Below are 15,372 nucleotides of genomic sequence, written 5' to 3'. Positions count from 1 at the left end.
TAGCTGCCCCAACTAGACACTTGACACTTACTAGCTGTGTGACCCTGAGCAAGTCACTTAACCCTAATTGCCTCACCAAAAAAAAAGCAAAAAAAAAAAAATACTAGTTCAGTTTTACCTAAAGGGGTGCTGATTTTCCTAGATCCAGTTTTCTTCTATAATTTTTATTTGATCGATTGGCAGAATGATAATAGTGTAAAGGATATTACTGGTAGGAAGTTCAACATATATTTGCTAGGCCTAATCATATTTACATTTTTGTTTTTCATTACATGTAAATTTTACATCAGGGCAAGAATTCATCTACCGGGGGAAAAATATCCCTTACCATGTAATAATCATTACAGATAACTTAGAAATAAAAATTTACCCCTACAACCATCAACTTAAATTTAAGGTTATACTCTCACTGTTTTCTTTATTTTGTCCCTTACAACAGAAAGAACTTAAAAAGTGGGATGAATTTGAAGATATGTTGGAAGAGAGGCGGCATTTCAGTGACCTGAAGTATGCAATGAAATGCTACACACCTACGGTCTACAAGGGACTTTGCCCTTGCAAGCCAGATAAAATTAAACATACTGTTCTCAGATCTGAGGAGGTTCAGTATATCATCAGACAGGTGAGTGGTTCCTATCATTGCTGCAATCAGATGTATTCAGCATTTTGTTTCCTGGGTGACTGAGTACTTTCCCCTTGGATGCTTTTGCTCTTTGTCTTCTATATATCTCGGCTTATTTAAATCAGTTGATTAGTGTATCCTATTTTAGATTAATGTTGAGTTCAGACTTTATAGTTCAGTTGCTTTCTTTGTTTTGGTCATCAGGGAAGAGAAGCAAAGATCTGCTGTTTGCCCCGTTCTTCCACTGCTGGGAATTTTTTGGCCCTCTACTTTTGCTATCTTGAGTTACCTCAGTATCCCCATTTAATTCAGCAGATATTCATTAAATACCTACTCTGTTCAGAGTATTATGTCGTTCTTGTTGCCACCCTTCATTTTTTTAGACAGTTGGACAGTGGATAGAGTGCTGGGCCTGGAGTCAGAAAGAACTGAGTTCAAATTTGTTAGATACTTGTTAGCTGTGTGACCCTGGGCAAGTCACTTTACTCTGTTTGCCTCATTTTCCTCAACTGTAAAATGGGAATAATTATAGCACCTACCTCACAAGATTATTGTGAGGATCAAATGAGTAAAATACTTATCACAGTGCCTGGCACATAGTAGGTGCTATATAAATGACAGATTATCATTGTTATTATTGTTGTTGTTGTTACTTCTATAAAAGATAGGCTACACATTTCTGAATAGTGGATGATGAGGGTCTGTTCTTTTCCCCTGTCTTGTTTCCTGACCTAGCTGCCAGCTTTCTCTTAATCCAAAACACAATTATATTAGACCAAATTGTTCATACCCTTTGACTTGGTTCTTTTTTTGGGCATAGGCTCCCAAGGAAGACAGAGACTGAAACAAAACTCCAATAGACACCAAAAAAGTTATAGTTTTCCTCTTTATGATAGCAAAGAAATTGAAACTAATTGATGATGGATTGATGAATAGCTCAAAAAACTATGAGATATGAATATATTGTAATATTGTGCAGTAAGAAGTTATGAATAAAAGAAAATCAAAGAAATGGGGAGATTTGTATAAACATACAGAGCAACAGAAATGGAAACAAGAGAACAATATATATATAGTATCTTCAGTGATGTAAATAAAAAATCACTGCAACAAGCTGAACACTGAGTAACGGACAAACCAGGGACAGTCCTGGAGCATAGATAAGAAAACGCTCCCCCTGGTAGAGAGGTGGGCGACTACTAAGACAATATTGTACGCTGTCCGGTGGGACTACCATTTGGAGTGTTTTTGCTTAACTTCTATTTTTTGGTGGGGAGTATCTTAAAGTAGGTTCAATATGGAGATGAGTGTTAAAATTCTGAATCATGTAAATAAATCAATAAGCATTTATGGGCCAGATCCTGTGCTACTCCCTGAGAATAAAAGGATAAAACGGAGATAGTCCTTACCTCAAGGAACTTACTTTCTGTGAGGTTATAACATATATTGAGGAATGCTGGCTGAGGAAGAGAGCTTTGGTTTGGGCTACTGATCTTTAACCTTTTTGTGTCATGTACTTGTGTGGCAGTCTGGAAAAGCTTATAGGCCCCTTCTTAGAGTAATGTTCTTAAATGCATAAAATAAAATACACAGAATTATGAAGGGAACCAATCATATGGAAATACAATTATCAAAAAAAAATTATTTAAACAAGTCCATGAAGCCTAGGTTAAGCATCCCTGGTCTAAGTAGTTAGGGAAATTGTGAGTGGAGCTGCAGAGTAGTGTGTACTTTGAAGTAGCATTGATAAAGTTTACTAAAAAACCTAACTTAAACTTTGTAACCATTAACACAGACATTGAAGTGCACAAACAAGAGGAGGGAAACAAATATACTTGAAACTGTAAACTTCTCTTGTTTATAGTTTGTGTAGGAAGGGGAAAATGTTTATTTTAGCAATAAAATAATAAAATCATCTTGTTAGCTGCCATATCCCTATCTAAACTTGCTTTTTCTCTTGTATAATCTTTTAGATTTTTCGAGTTTTATAGCTATACTGTAATCAATGTGAAGTTTTCGTTTGGTTCTGCTCTTTTTACCCTATATCCCTATGTTTATTTCATTTGTTTATTTTTAACATTTTTTTTAAACTTTGAGTTCCAAAATCACTCTGTCCCTCCAGTCCCTCCCCCACCTATTGAGAAGGTGAACAATGTGATACCTATTCTATATGTAGTCATGCAGAACATATTTCTATATAAGCCATGTTGTAAAAAAAAAAAAAAAGGCAAGAAAAATAAAGTGAAAAACAGTATGCTTCAATCAGCACTCAGAGTTCATCATTTCTCTCTCAGGAGGTGGACAGCAGTTTTCATCGTGGGTCCTTTAGAATTGTCTTAGGTCATTGAATTGATCAGAGTAGCCAAGTTTTTCACAATTCATTATCATTACAATATTGCTGTTACTGTTGTACATCACTTTGTGTGAATCCCTGTTTCCCTGTATCTTTTATTTTTTATTTTTTTCCATTTCTTATGGTGAAGTAATATTTCATTATATTCATAGTATCATAGTTTATTCAGTGCTTCAGCAATCGGTAGACACATGGAGTGATTTTTTTTTTTTGTGGTTGTTGTGGTTGTTACTTTGTTTTAATGATGCTGCTAGGAATATTTCAGTACAGATAGTTTTCCCCCTATCTTTAAGGTTTAGACCTTGAGCATAAAACCAGTAGAAGGACATCAAACAGTTGAAAAAAAATAGTAATAGCTGCTATATATGGTACTTTAAGACTTGCAAAGCACTTAACTTAAATGATCTTACTTGACCTCACAACAACTTTTCATTTTGTAGGTGAGGGAATTAAAATTCTGAGAGGTTCAGTGATTTGCCCAGGGTCATACAGCTAGTTAAATGTCTGAGGTAGGATCTTAATCCAAGTTTTCCTAATTCCATGCCCAGTGCTCTATCTACTATTACTTGTTGCCCCTCATCCAACAAATATGCAAACATTTCCATAGTGATCTGATATCATCAGTAATAATAGTGGAGCCATATTTGGACACTACAACCTCAGTACCTTGTGGTACTTATGTAAATTAAATTGAGGAAAGAAGCTATACCTTAGCAAAGATCTACAGAAAAACTGTAGAGGAGGAAAACATTTTAAAGTCATTCAGGGCTTAATTTTTTTCAATAGAGATCAAAGAGGGGAAGATTTGAGGAAAATTGAAAAAATTACAAATGATGCTTAAAGTTAAAAAAAAAAGACATCCTAGTTGAAATCAATAACCTGTAAACCATATGCTAGCATTTTTATCTCTATGAAATCTTCATGAGGTTCATGTGTACACATATCAAAGGATATCCATAATAAAAACATTAAGAAAACTTTCATAGTTGATTTTCTACAACAGATCACATCTGACCATACAAATGACTGAAACATTAAGAGAATGTGAGAACATGATCTTTCTGTTCCTTGTTGATATTTGAATCATTAAACAAAATTCAGTCTTAAGTTTTACCCTGAGTGATGTCTCCCATGTAGAAATTAAAATTGTTTTTCAAAAAACAAACTTTGACAGATGCAAAATGAGCCAACTTCCATATTGATGGCAAGGGTCACTAAATATTTCTTTAAAATATGTTATTGTACTGATTGTATGCTGCCTCAGAACACTACACGTTTCCTTAGAGAAATTCACAACCAAGGGAAAGAAATTGCTTGTGGGTCATAGGGTTTAGAGTTGAAAGAACCTTCTAAATCATACTTCATTTTATAAATGAGAAAAAATTAGGCCCTAAGAGGTAAAGTGACCTGCACCAGGTAAAATAGGTAGTAAAGAGCAAAGCTAGAATTTGAGTCATCTCACTCCACATCCTATGTTCTGCCATGGTATAGTTATAGCATATAGACGATTACCTTGGTGTAAAATTGAATAGATCATCAGGATAGATGGTACCTCAGGAAATTTTGGAGTGTTTTCAGTGGTCCCAACTTGTTCCTTAACACAGATGCACATTAGAGTAGTTCTCACACTCATCAGATTGACCAAGTTGACAAAAAAGGAATATGACAAATGTTGGAGTGACTATAGGAAATAGGTACATTGATACACTATTGGTGGATCTGTGAATGGGTATATTCTGGAAAGCATTTATTTCAAATTCCAAAATTTGGAATTATTCCAAAAAAATTACTAAACAATATATATTTACCCTTTGGCCCAGCAAAACCACTATTAGGCTTATACCCAAAAGAAATCATTAAAAAAGGAAAAGATCCTATATATACAAAAATATTTATAGCAGCATCTGATGGCCCAAAAAAAGGAAATGTCTACCAGTTAGGAAATTGCTCAACAAATTATGTCATATGAATATAATAGAATACTATTGTTCTGTAAGAAATGAAGAAAGATATGGTTTCAGAGAGTCCTGAAAAGACTTGTATGAGCTGATGCAGAGTGAAATGAGCAGAACCAGAACAGTTTATTATACTATCATATTTAAATTGTAAAAAATGAACTATTCTGGAAGACTTAATAAGAACTCTTACAACTAAGTGATCAGTCATGATTGCAGAGGACTGATGCAGAACAGCACCCACCTCATGATAGAGATGATGAATTAACATGTAGAATGAAAAACTTATCTTTGGACATGGCCAAAGTGGGAATTTGTTTTTCTTGACTGTACTTACATGATTCAAGGGTTCATTCTTTCTCTCTCTCTCTCTCTTTCTTTCTTTCCTTCCTTTCTTCCTCTTTCTTCCCTCCTTTCCTTCATCCTTTCTTCCTTCATGTAGGAGGGAGAAAAAATGCTTGATAATTGCAAAAAAATTCTTAAAGGAGAAAAATAAAAAGACATTCACAGTCAGTACCTTCATTTCCTCTCCTGTTATTCTCTTGACTCTTTGTATCTAGATTCCAAAGTAATCCTGCTGCTGAAACTACTCTCTTCAAAATTATAGTGAGCTTTTATTTTCCACATCTAACATCCTCTTCTCTATCATTATCCTTCTTAACTTCTCCACAGTATTTGGCACTGCTAACCATCTGTTGCTTCTGAATATACTTTGCATTTTGGGTTATCATGACTTGGTTCTCTCATTTCCCCTCCTACTGGTGTGACTTCTCCTTCTCAATTTCTTTTCCTGGATCATTATCCATGTAACACCCATTAATGGTAGATATCCCTCAGGGCTTTATCCTGAGTTACCTTCTCTTTTCTTGATATAAACTCTATTATTTTGTGGTCTTAGCTCTAATGGTTTCAGTTTTGGTATCTGTGCAGATGATTCCTAGAAATATTTATCCACTCTTCCTCTCTCACCTGAGTTCTGGTCTCACATCACCAACTACCTGCTGGACATTTCCAGCTGGATGATCCATAGAAATCTCATACTCAGTATGTCCAAAACAACTAGTTATATTTGTCTCCAACCTTCTCCCCTTCTGAACTTCCTTTTTTATTGAGGGCACATAGTCACCCAGGTTTAAAACTTGGTTATTATACTTAACTCCTTTTTAGTTATCAAATCTTATTTCTTTATTTAGTTGTCAAATCTTATTTCTCATTTCTTCCTTACATCTTATATCTGTCCACTTCTGTCCATTCACACAACTACCACTCCATTTCAGGCTCTTATCAACATGTGTCCTAGACTATTTCAATAGTTTGTCTCCCTATCTCAATCTCCCCCCAACCCTAGGTCATCCTTAGTTCAGTTGCCAAAGTGATCTTCCTAAAGCACAAATCTGACTGTCACGCTACCCTTTGTTTGGCTTTGAAAACTTTTACAGTTTAGCCCTTTCCTATCTTTCCAATCTTCTTACATTTTACTACACTCTGTATATTCTGCTATCCAGCCATACTGGCTTACTTGCTGTTCCTTTCACATGACACTCCATCTCTTAGCTGATTTCATTTGCACTGGCAATTCCCCATGCTTAGAATGCTCTCCTTGTCAACCTTGAACTTTTAGAATTCTTGGCTTCCTTTAAAATTCTCTTTAACCATTGGGGCAGCTAGGTGGCGCGGTGGATAGAGCACCGGCCCTGAAGTCAGGAGGACCTGAGTTCAAATGCGGCCTTAGACCAAACACTTGACACTTACTAGCTGTGTGACCCTGGGCAAGTCACTTAACCCCAATTGCCTAAAAACTAAAAAAAAAAAAAAAAAATTTAAAAAAAAATTCTCTTCAAGCTCTTCTAGAAAGTCTTTCCTGGTCCCTATAACTGTTAATATTATCTCCTCTAATGTTATTTTCTGTATACTCTTTATTTATCTTATTTATTGTGAGTTATATGGATTATCCTCACTGTTTGGATGTAAGCTTCTTGAAAACAGGGACCTTTTTTTTTTTTTAACCAATGCATAGCAGAATGCCTGGCACATAGTAAACAACTAATAAATGGTTATTGATTGATTGATTAATGACTCCAAATTTCTCTCTGAAACAAAGACCCATCTTTTTAATTCCAGTATTTTTCTAGTGTTGTTGTTTGTCTTTAAGTCATAGAACACTATAGTCTTTGAAGAACTGACACTGACAGTCATCCAAAGAACAATGCATCATTGCCATGAGGAAGAGATGGCACATTAAAAACAAAGATGGTGGGTTGTACACGTGGTGAAAATGAGGGGCAGCCATTGACCAGCCACTGGTTGATGAGAAGAGTTGATGTGAAGAGAAAGTAAGAAAGAGCCTTAGCACATAGGACAGACCACAGCTTTCCCCCTCCCCCTGAACAAATTATGGAAAGGCATAAACAGGAGAATTTTACTTTGAGGGTTTGTTAAACAGTTAGATAAGATAGAGTTTGGTGGGGAAGGGCAGAGGAAAAGAGCATGTGTAACGACAATGGTGTAGGTGTATATGGGGAATAGCTGGTTAGTCCTATGTTTATTTGGAAGATAGGTTACATGAAGGGGAATGCTGGGAAATCTAAAAAAGGAGGAAACAGACAAATTGTCAGGGCACTTTATTTGATGGGTAATTGAAAGCTAATGAAGGTTTTTGAACAGTGGGATGTCATATCAGAGTTGTACTTCAGGAAAACTAATATGGAGCAGATTAGGGTGGATTAGAGGGGGAAGAAGGTAACACTATAGATCCAGAAACCAATTAGGAAGCTATTACAACAGTTTAGACTCTAGAGGAAAGATAATAAGAGTCTGAACTAAGGTGGTGAGAATGATAGAGAAAAGAAGATGGATTTGAGAGATTTTGTAGAAGTAGAAAGGGCAGGATTTAACATCTGCTTTCTACTCTGTTTCAGCTTCTTTTCATCTCATTTTGTGGTTCAGTCATTTCCGTCATGTCCGATTTCTTTGAGGCTCTTTATCAACCTGTGTCCTAGACTATTTCAGTATTTTTGTCTCCCTGTCTCAATCTCCCCCTACTCTAGGCCATCCTTAGTTCAGTTGCCAAAGTGATTTTTCCCAAAGCACAAATCTGACTGACACCCTACCCTTTGTTTGGCTTTGAAAACTTTTACAATTTGGACCTTTCCTATCTTTCCAACCTTCTTACATTTTACTACACTCTAAAGTAAGGGGCACTAAACCCCATTTGAGGTTTTCTTGGCAAAGATACTGAAGTGGTTTGCCATTTCCTTCTCCAGCTTATTTTATAGAAGAGGAAACTGAGGCAAACAGTTAAGAAACTTGTCCAGGGTCATACAGCTAGTAAGCGTCTGAGGCAGGATATAAACTCGGGAATATGAGTCTTCTTAACTCCAGGCCCCATGCTCTATCCACTGCATCACCTGGCTGCCCTTTCATCTCATACTTCATCTTTATTTGAAAGAAAATAATATCTATGCTTATTTCTTCAGAAGTGACTCCTTTTCCCCTTTTGTCCAGATCTCCAGGGAAACCCACGAGTCTGCTGATATAATCCAAGAAGAAGCTTCTATAATCCTGGATGAGATGGCTCACAAATTGCGTCTGGGAGCCATCCGATTTTTTGCTTTCAGTTTGAGTAAAGTGTTTAAACGTATTTACAAGAAAGTATGTGTGAATGAAGAAGGTATTCAGAGAGTGAGTATTGACATAAACATTTAATTTTTTGTTGTTTTTTTCTTTTTAGTTTTCAACATTCACTTTTATAAGATTTTGAGTTTTAAATTTTCTCCCCCTTCTTTCCTTGCTCCTCCCCAACGTGGTGTGCCATGTGATATAGACTATACATGTACATTCATATTAATATATTTTCACATGTGTCATGTTGTAAAGAAGAATTAAAACCAATGGGAGAAGGCATGAAAAAGAAGGCAAAAAAAGAGAGAGAGCAAATAGTATGCTTTGATCTGTATTCAGACTCTGTAGTTCTTTTTCTGGATGTGGACAGCATTTTCCATCATGAGTCTTTTGGAGTTGTCTTAGATCCTTGCATTGCTGAGAAGAGCTAAGTCTATCAAAGTTATTCCTCACAAAATGTGGCTGTTACTGTGTTCAGTGTTCTCCTGGTTCTGCTCACTTCACTTGGCATCAGTTCATATAAGTCTTTCCAGGTTTTTCTGAAGTCCGCCTGCACATCATTTTTATGGAACAATAGTATTCCATTACATTCATATACCACAGCTTGTTCAGTCATTCCCAAATTGATGGGCATCCCTTCAATTTCCAATTCTTTGCCACCACAAAAAGAGCTGCTATGAATATTTTTGTATATGTGGGTCTTTTTTCCCATTTGTATCTTCTCTTTGGGATACAGACCTAGAAATGGTATTGCTGAGTCAAAGGGTATGCACATTTTTATAGGCCTTTGGGCATAGTTCCAAATCACTCTCCGGAATGGTCAAATCAGTTCAGAATTCCACCAACAGTGTATTAGTGTTCCAATTTTCCCACATCTTCTCCAACATTTATCATTTTCCTGTTTTGTCATGTTAGCCAATCTGACAGGTGTGAAGTGGTACCTCAGAGTTGTTTTGATTTGCATTTCTCTAATCAATAGTGATTTAGAGCATTTTTTGTAGGACTATAGATAGCTTTAATTTCTTCATCGAAAACTGCCTGTTCATTTCCTTTGACCATTTATCAATTATGGTATAACTTGTATTCTTATAAATTTGACTCAGTTCTCTATGTATTTTAGAAATGAGGCCTTTATCAGAGACACTGGCTGTGAAAATTGTTTCCCAGGTTTCTGCTTCCCTTCTAATCTTGGTTATGTCGGCTTTGTTTGTGCAAAAACTTTTCAATTTAATGTAATCCAAATTATCTGACCTGTTTGGTCATAAACTCTTCCATTCTCCATAAATCTGACAGGTAAACTATTCCTTGGTCTCCTAATTTGCTTATGGTATCAGCTTTTATATCTCAATCGTGTACCCATTTTGACTTTATCTTCATATACTTTATAAGATGTTGGTCTATGCCTAGTTTCTGCCGTACTATTCTCCAGTTTTCCTAGCAGTTTTTGTTAAATAGTGAGTTCTTATCCCAGAAGCTGGAGTCTTTGCGTTTATCAAACAGTATATTACTATAGTCATTGGCTACTATGTATTATGTACCTAATCTGTTCCACTGATCTGCCGCTGTATTTGGATAGTACCAAGTAGTTTTGATGATTGCTGCTTTGTAATACAATTTAAGATCTGGTATGGCTAGGCCACCTTCCCCTGCATTTCTTTTCATTAATTCCCTTGATATTCTGTATCTTTTGTTCTTCAAAATGAATTTTGTTATTATTTTTTCTAACTCTATAAAATAATTTTTGGAAGTTTGATTGGTATATAACACTGAGTAAGTAAATTAATTTAGGTAGAATTGTCATTTTTATTATATTAGCTCGGCCTGCCCATGAGCAACTGATGTTTTTCCAGTTATTTAGATCTGACTTTATTTATGTTAAAAGTGTTTTGTAATTGTGTTCATATAGTTCCTGGGTTTATCTTGGCAGGTAGACTCTCAAATATTTTATATTGTCTACAGTAACTTTAATAGAATTTATCTTTCTATTTCTTGCTGCTGAACTTTGTTAGTAACGTGTAGAAATGCCGATGTTTTATATGTGTTTATTTTATATCCTGCAACTTTGTTAAAATTGTTTATTATTTCAAGTAGTTTTTTAGTTGATTCACTAGGATTCTCTAAGTGTACCATCATATCATTTGCAAAGAGTGATAGCTTTGTTTTCTTCTCTTATTGCTAAAGCTAACATTTCTAGTGTAATACTGAATAACAGTGGTGATAATTGACATCCTTGTTTCACCCCTGATATTATTGGAAATGCTTGTAGCTTATCCCCATTACATATAATGCTTGTTGATGGTTTTAAATAGATGCTGCTTATCATTTTAAGGAAGACTCCATTTATTCCTATGCCCTCTAGTGTTTTTAATAGGAATGGGTGTTGTATTTTTCTCAAAAGCTTTTTCTGCATCTACTGAGATAATCATATAATTTCTGTTAGTTTCGTTATGGATATGGTCAATTATGCTGATAGTTTTCCTAATATTGAACCAGTCCTGCATTCCTGGTATAAATCCCACCTGGTCATAGTGTATTATCCTCAAGATAAGTTGCTGTAATCTTTTTGCTAATATTTTATTTAAAATTTTTACATCTGTATTCATTAGGGAAATTGGTCTATAATTTTCTTTCTCTGTTTTGGCCCTTCCCAGTTTAGGTATCAGCACCATATTTATATCATAAAAAGAATTTGGTAGGATTCCTTCTTTGCCTATTTTCCTAGATAGTTGTATTGTAATTAATTGTTCTTTAAATGTTTGATAGAATTCAATTGTAAATCCATCTGGCCCTGGAGATTTTTTCTTAGGGAGTTCATTGATGGCTTCTTCAATTTCTTTTTCTGAAATGGGGTTATTTAAGTATTTTATTTCCTATTCTATTAATCTAGGCATTTTATATTTTTGTGAATATTCATCCATTTCACTAAGATTGTCAAATTTGTTGGCATACAGTTGGGCAAAGTAGTTCCTAATTATTGTTTTAATTTCTTCTTTGTTGGTGGTGAATTCACCCTTTTCATTTTTGATACTGGTAATTTGATTTTCTTCTTTTTTTTAATCAAATTAACCAAAGGATTATATTGGTTTTTTTTTTTTTTTCATAAAACCAGCTCTTAGTTTTATTTATCAGTTCAATTGTTATCTTAATTTCAATTTTATTGATCTCTCCTTTGGTTTTCAAGATTTGTAATTTTGCATTTAATTGGAGATTTTCTATTTGTTCTTTTTCTAAGTTTTTTAGTTGCATGCTCTATTCATTGATCTCCTCTTTCGTCTGTTTTATTCATGTAAGCATTGAGAGATATAAAATTTCCCCTAAGAACTGCTTTGGCTGCATCCCATAAGTTTTGGTATGTTGTCTCATTACTGTCATTCTCTTGGATAAAGTTATTGATTGTTTCTATGATTCATTGTTTGATTCACTCATTGTTTAGGATTAGATATTTAGTTTACGATTAATTTTTGGTCCATCTTCCCATGACCCTTTATTACATGTAATTTTTATTGCATCATGGTCTAAAAAGGATGTATTCAATATTTCTGCCCTTCTGCATTGGATTGTGAGGTTTTTTTTGCCCTAGTACATGGCAAATTTTTGTGTACATGCCATATACTGCTGAGAAAAAGGTATATTCCTTTCTGTCTTCATTTAGTTTTCACCAGAGGTCTACCATATCTAACTTTCCTAATATTCTATTCACTTCGTTAATTTCTTTCTTGTGTATTTTGTGGTTAGATTTATCTAGTTATGAGAGGGGAAGGTTGAGGTCCCCTGCTGGTACAGTTTTGCTGTCTGTCTTCCTGTAACTTAATATCTCCTCTAAGAATTTGGGTACTATACCACTCGGTGCATATATGTTTAGTATTGATATTACTTCGTTGTCTATGGTGCCTTTTAACAGGATGTAGTTTCCTTCCTTGTCCTTTTTAATTAGATGTATTTTTGCTTTTGCTTTGTCTGAGATCAGGATTGCTGCCCCTGCTTTTTTTACTTCAGCTGAAGCATAATATATTTTGCTCCAGGCTTTTACCTTTACTCTGTGTGTGTCCCTCTGCTTCAGATGTGTTTCTTGTAAACAACATATTGTAGGATTCTGTTTTTTAATCTACTCTGCTATCTGCTTCCTTTTTAATGGGAGAGTTCATCCCATTGACATTCACAGTTATGATTACTCACTGTATCTTTCTCTCCATCCTATTTTCCCCCCTGTTTACAAACATTTAATTTTAAAAGATGGGTCTGCTCCTCAGCCACTCATAATTTATATTCATAACTTTCTGCTTAGGTGTAATATCAAAAAAAAAAACATCCTACCATTTAGCATAAAGCCATGCTGGTTAAGAAATAGAATGAGCCACAAAGGTCAGTCAGAAGAGAATCTCATATATCTTGAAGCCGTGATCATGACAGCTTATTTTTAGTTAGAGTGTATTTTGATATGTGTGTTTATTCAGACAGCTACTCAGTTCCATAGTGCCCTTACTCTTCAAGCCTTTCAGCCTCTTCTTTTCATTCACTCCATTCACTTTCCTTTTTAATGATTTCTTTTTTTATTCTTCTTACGTTTATGACTTCGTTTCCTAATCTAATCATGAGTCTGTGAAGGAGACTTAGAACTTTTTCAAATACTAGACTAGACCTCTTCATTCATTCATCCATCATTCAGATGGTCCCTATAGTCTCTGGGGAAGAAACCAGCCTTCTGCTCACCTTCTTATCAGAAACTTCCTTATTGGGACTGCAGTTTTGACCCTGGGTCTCTAATGGTCACATTTCTGATGGGTTTATTTAGTTAATTTATTTATTTATTCAACAGTTTGAAGTGTGTGGAGCTTCTTCCACAAGATTGATATCGAGACTGCCAGTTGAACTACAGTTTGAGTGAAGGGGATGGTGTTTAGAAATGGAAGTAAAGAACTTGGAGGGATAGGGGGAGAGATATAGCAAGGAGCAAAAAGTGTGAGGTACAGTTAGCAATTAATTGCTAGAAATTCACTTTTGCAAGAAAACTTGTTTGCAAGATGATTCACAAATTTCCCTTTTGCCCCACCCACCCACCCAAATATGAAAGACCAGATCACTTTTTGTGATCAGGCCCAATCTTACATAAGTCCCTTGATCATTTAAGAAAGAAGAAAACCAGGTATTCTACGAAGTAGAGGTGAGGAGGCAGAACATTCCAAATATGGAACAACTGTCCTCTATGAGGGTTCTAATTTCTGTAGAGGTTCTATAACACCACAAAGCCTCATGCTTTGGTTCATTCCTTTGGTTAATGCTGTCTGGAAGCTTCAATGTAACCTAAATTATAGATTTAATACTTGTTCTTAATGTGTGGACTTGTAATTTTTTTGTTTCTCTATGTTATTGCATGTAGTTGAATTAGTTTTAGGTTTTGTGCCAAAAGTAGTTGCAAAACTCCTCAAATTGAGGTGACCTTATATTTCTATTTTTTTTTTTTTTTTGTCCTGGAGAAAGCTTTCTAGCACCTGAGCCATGGGACTTTAAATCCTCAGTTTTCTTATGCTGTGGGGAATTGCTGAACTGGATCCCTGAAATAGTATTTTTAATGTCGTTTCAGATTAAGTGGAAATTTGGAGATGGGGTAGGGGGCGTGGATCCAAATGGATCATAGACTGGTAGTGTATTTCTACACTGAACACACAGACATTCCATCTTACTCCTTCCTTTTTTTATTTGAAACAATTTGTAAAACAAATATAATTAAAGTTGTACTATTCTTTCTTGTTTTAAAGCTACAACGGGCTATCCAGGAGCATCCAGTTGTTCTGCTGCCTAGTCATAGAAGTTATATTGACTTTTTAATGCTGTCTTATGTTTTATACACCTATGATTTACCTGTGCCTGTCATTGCAGCAGGAATGGGCAAGTATTCTTTTAACAATTCGTGTTCTAGGTAGACAGATCAGGAAAGCAGAGAGATAATGAGGGAGACAAGAACTATGTAAATGTATAAATAGCAAATGTGCTTACTTAATAAAGTTAAAATGTAACTGCCAGGGCCTAGAAGCTCTTTAAAAATATTCTTACAATTTCCTGTGAAAATCTTTATCTGACAGTTAGAGACACTGAAGCATATAGCTGTTAAAGATCTTATCTAAGTTTTTGAGAGCTGAGGTCAGATCTGCCTCTTTTTATTGAATCCATAATACTGTTTATTAATGGACAGACATTTTAGCCCAATTGACAGATAGGTGGTATAGTAGAGCACTGGACTTGGAGTTAAGAAGATCCAAGTCACCAACTATGTGACTTTGGGCAAGTAAGTCATTTCATCTGTCTCAGTCTCTGTCTCCTCAACTATAAAATGGTGATAATAATCACATTCACCTCACAGGGTTATTGTGAGGATTAAATGAACATTATGTAAAATGTTTTGCCAACCTCAAAGTGCTACATAACTGTTAGCTATAATGAGGATGAAGATGATGGTGGTGGTGGTGGGGAAGATGATGATGATGATGATGATGATGATGGAGGAAGGGAAAGAAGGGAGGAGTAGGAATAATAGTGGGTAGCACAAGGCATGGCAGCCTAAACAAAATAAGTTATTCATCACATTCATATTGAAGATATCACTTTGGGATCAACATAACCATATTAAGATTGTTGTGAACAAAGAACTTTGTAAATTGTTTATAAATGTAAGTTAAGCCACTCATCATTGCTAGTTAATGCTGACTTCAGGCTGGGCATAGTTGTAATTAGTTTTATGAAACATCGATCAGAAAAGCTGACTGGACCACATCTGGCACACAATTTTTTACTTTCCACCTTTCTATTAGACCCAACTACTTGCT

At 35.3% G+C, this 15,372-nt stretch overlaps 1 protein-coding gene across 2 annotated transcripts in view; it reads left to right on the top strand.

Moving 5' to 3' along the window:
* The window catches only part of GNPAT (glyceronephosphate O-acyltransferase), a 65,457-nt gene that overhangs the window by 33,244 nt on the left and 16,841 nt on the right, over nt 1-15,372 (top strand). For both annotated transcript variants that reach the window (XM_027859187.1, XM_027859186.1), the window contains 3 exons: nt 440-622; nt 8,435-8,611; nt 14,308-14,437. In XM_027859187.1, coding sequence (XP_027714988.1) covers nt 440-622; nt 8,435-8,611; nt 14,308-14,437 — 490 coding nt within the window. The remainder of the gene's footprint in view (nt 1-439; nt 623-8,434; nt 8,612-14,307; nt 14,438-15,372) is intronic.

Source organism: Vombatus ursinus, unplaced genomic scaffold, assembly GCF_900497805.2.
Source record: "Vombatus ursinus unplaced genomic scaffold, bare-nosed wombat genome assembly UNPS02014160.1, whole genome shotgun sequence".
Lineage (NCBI taxonomy): Eukaryota > Metazoa > Chordata > Mammalia > Diprotodontia > Vombatidae > Vombatus > Vombatus ursinus.
This window is presented reverse-complemented; position numbering and strand designations above follow the sequence as displayed.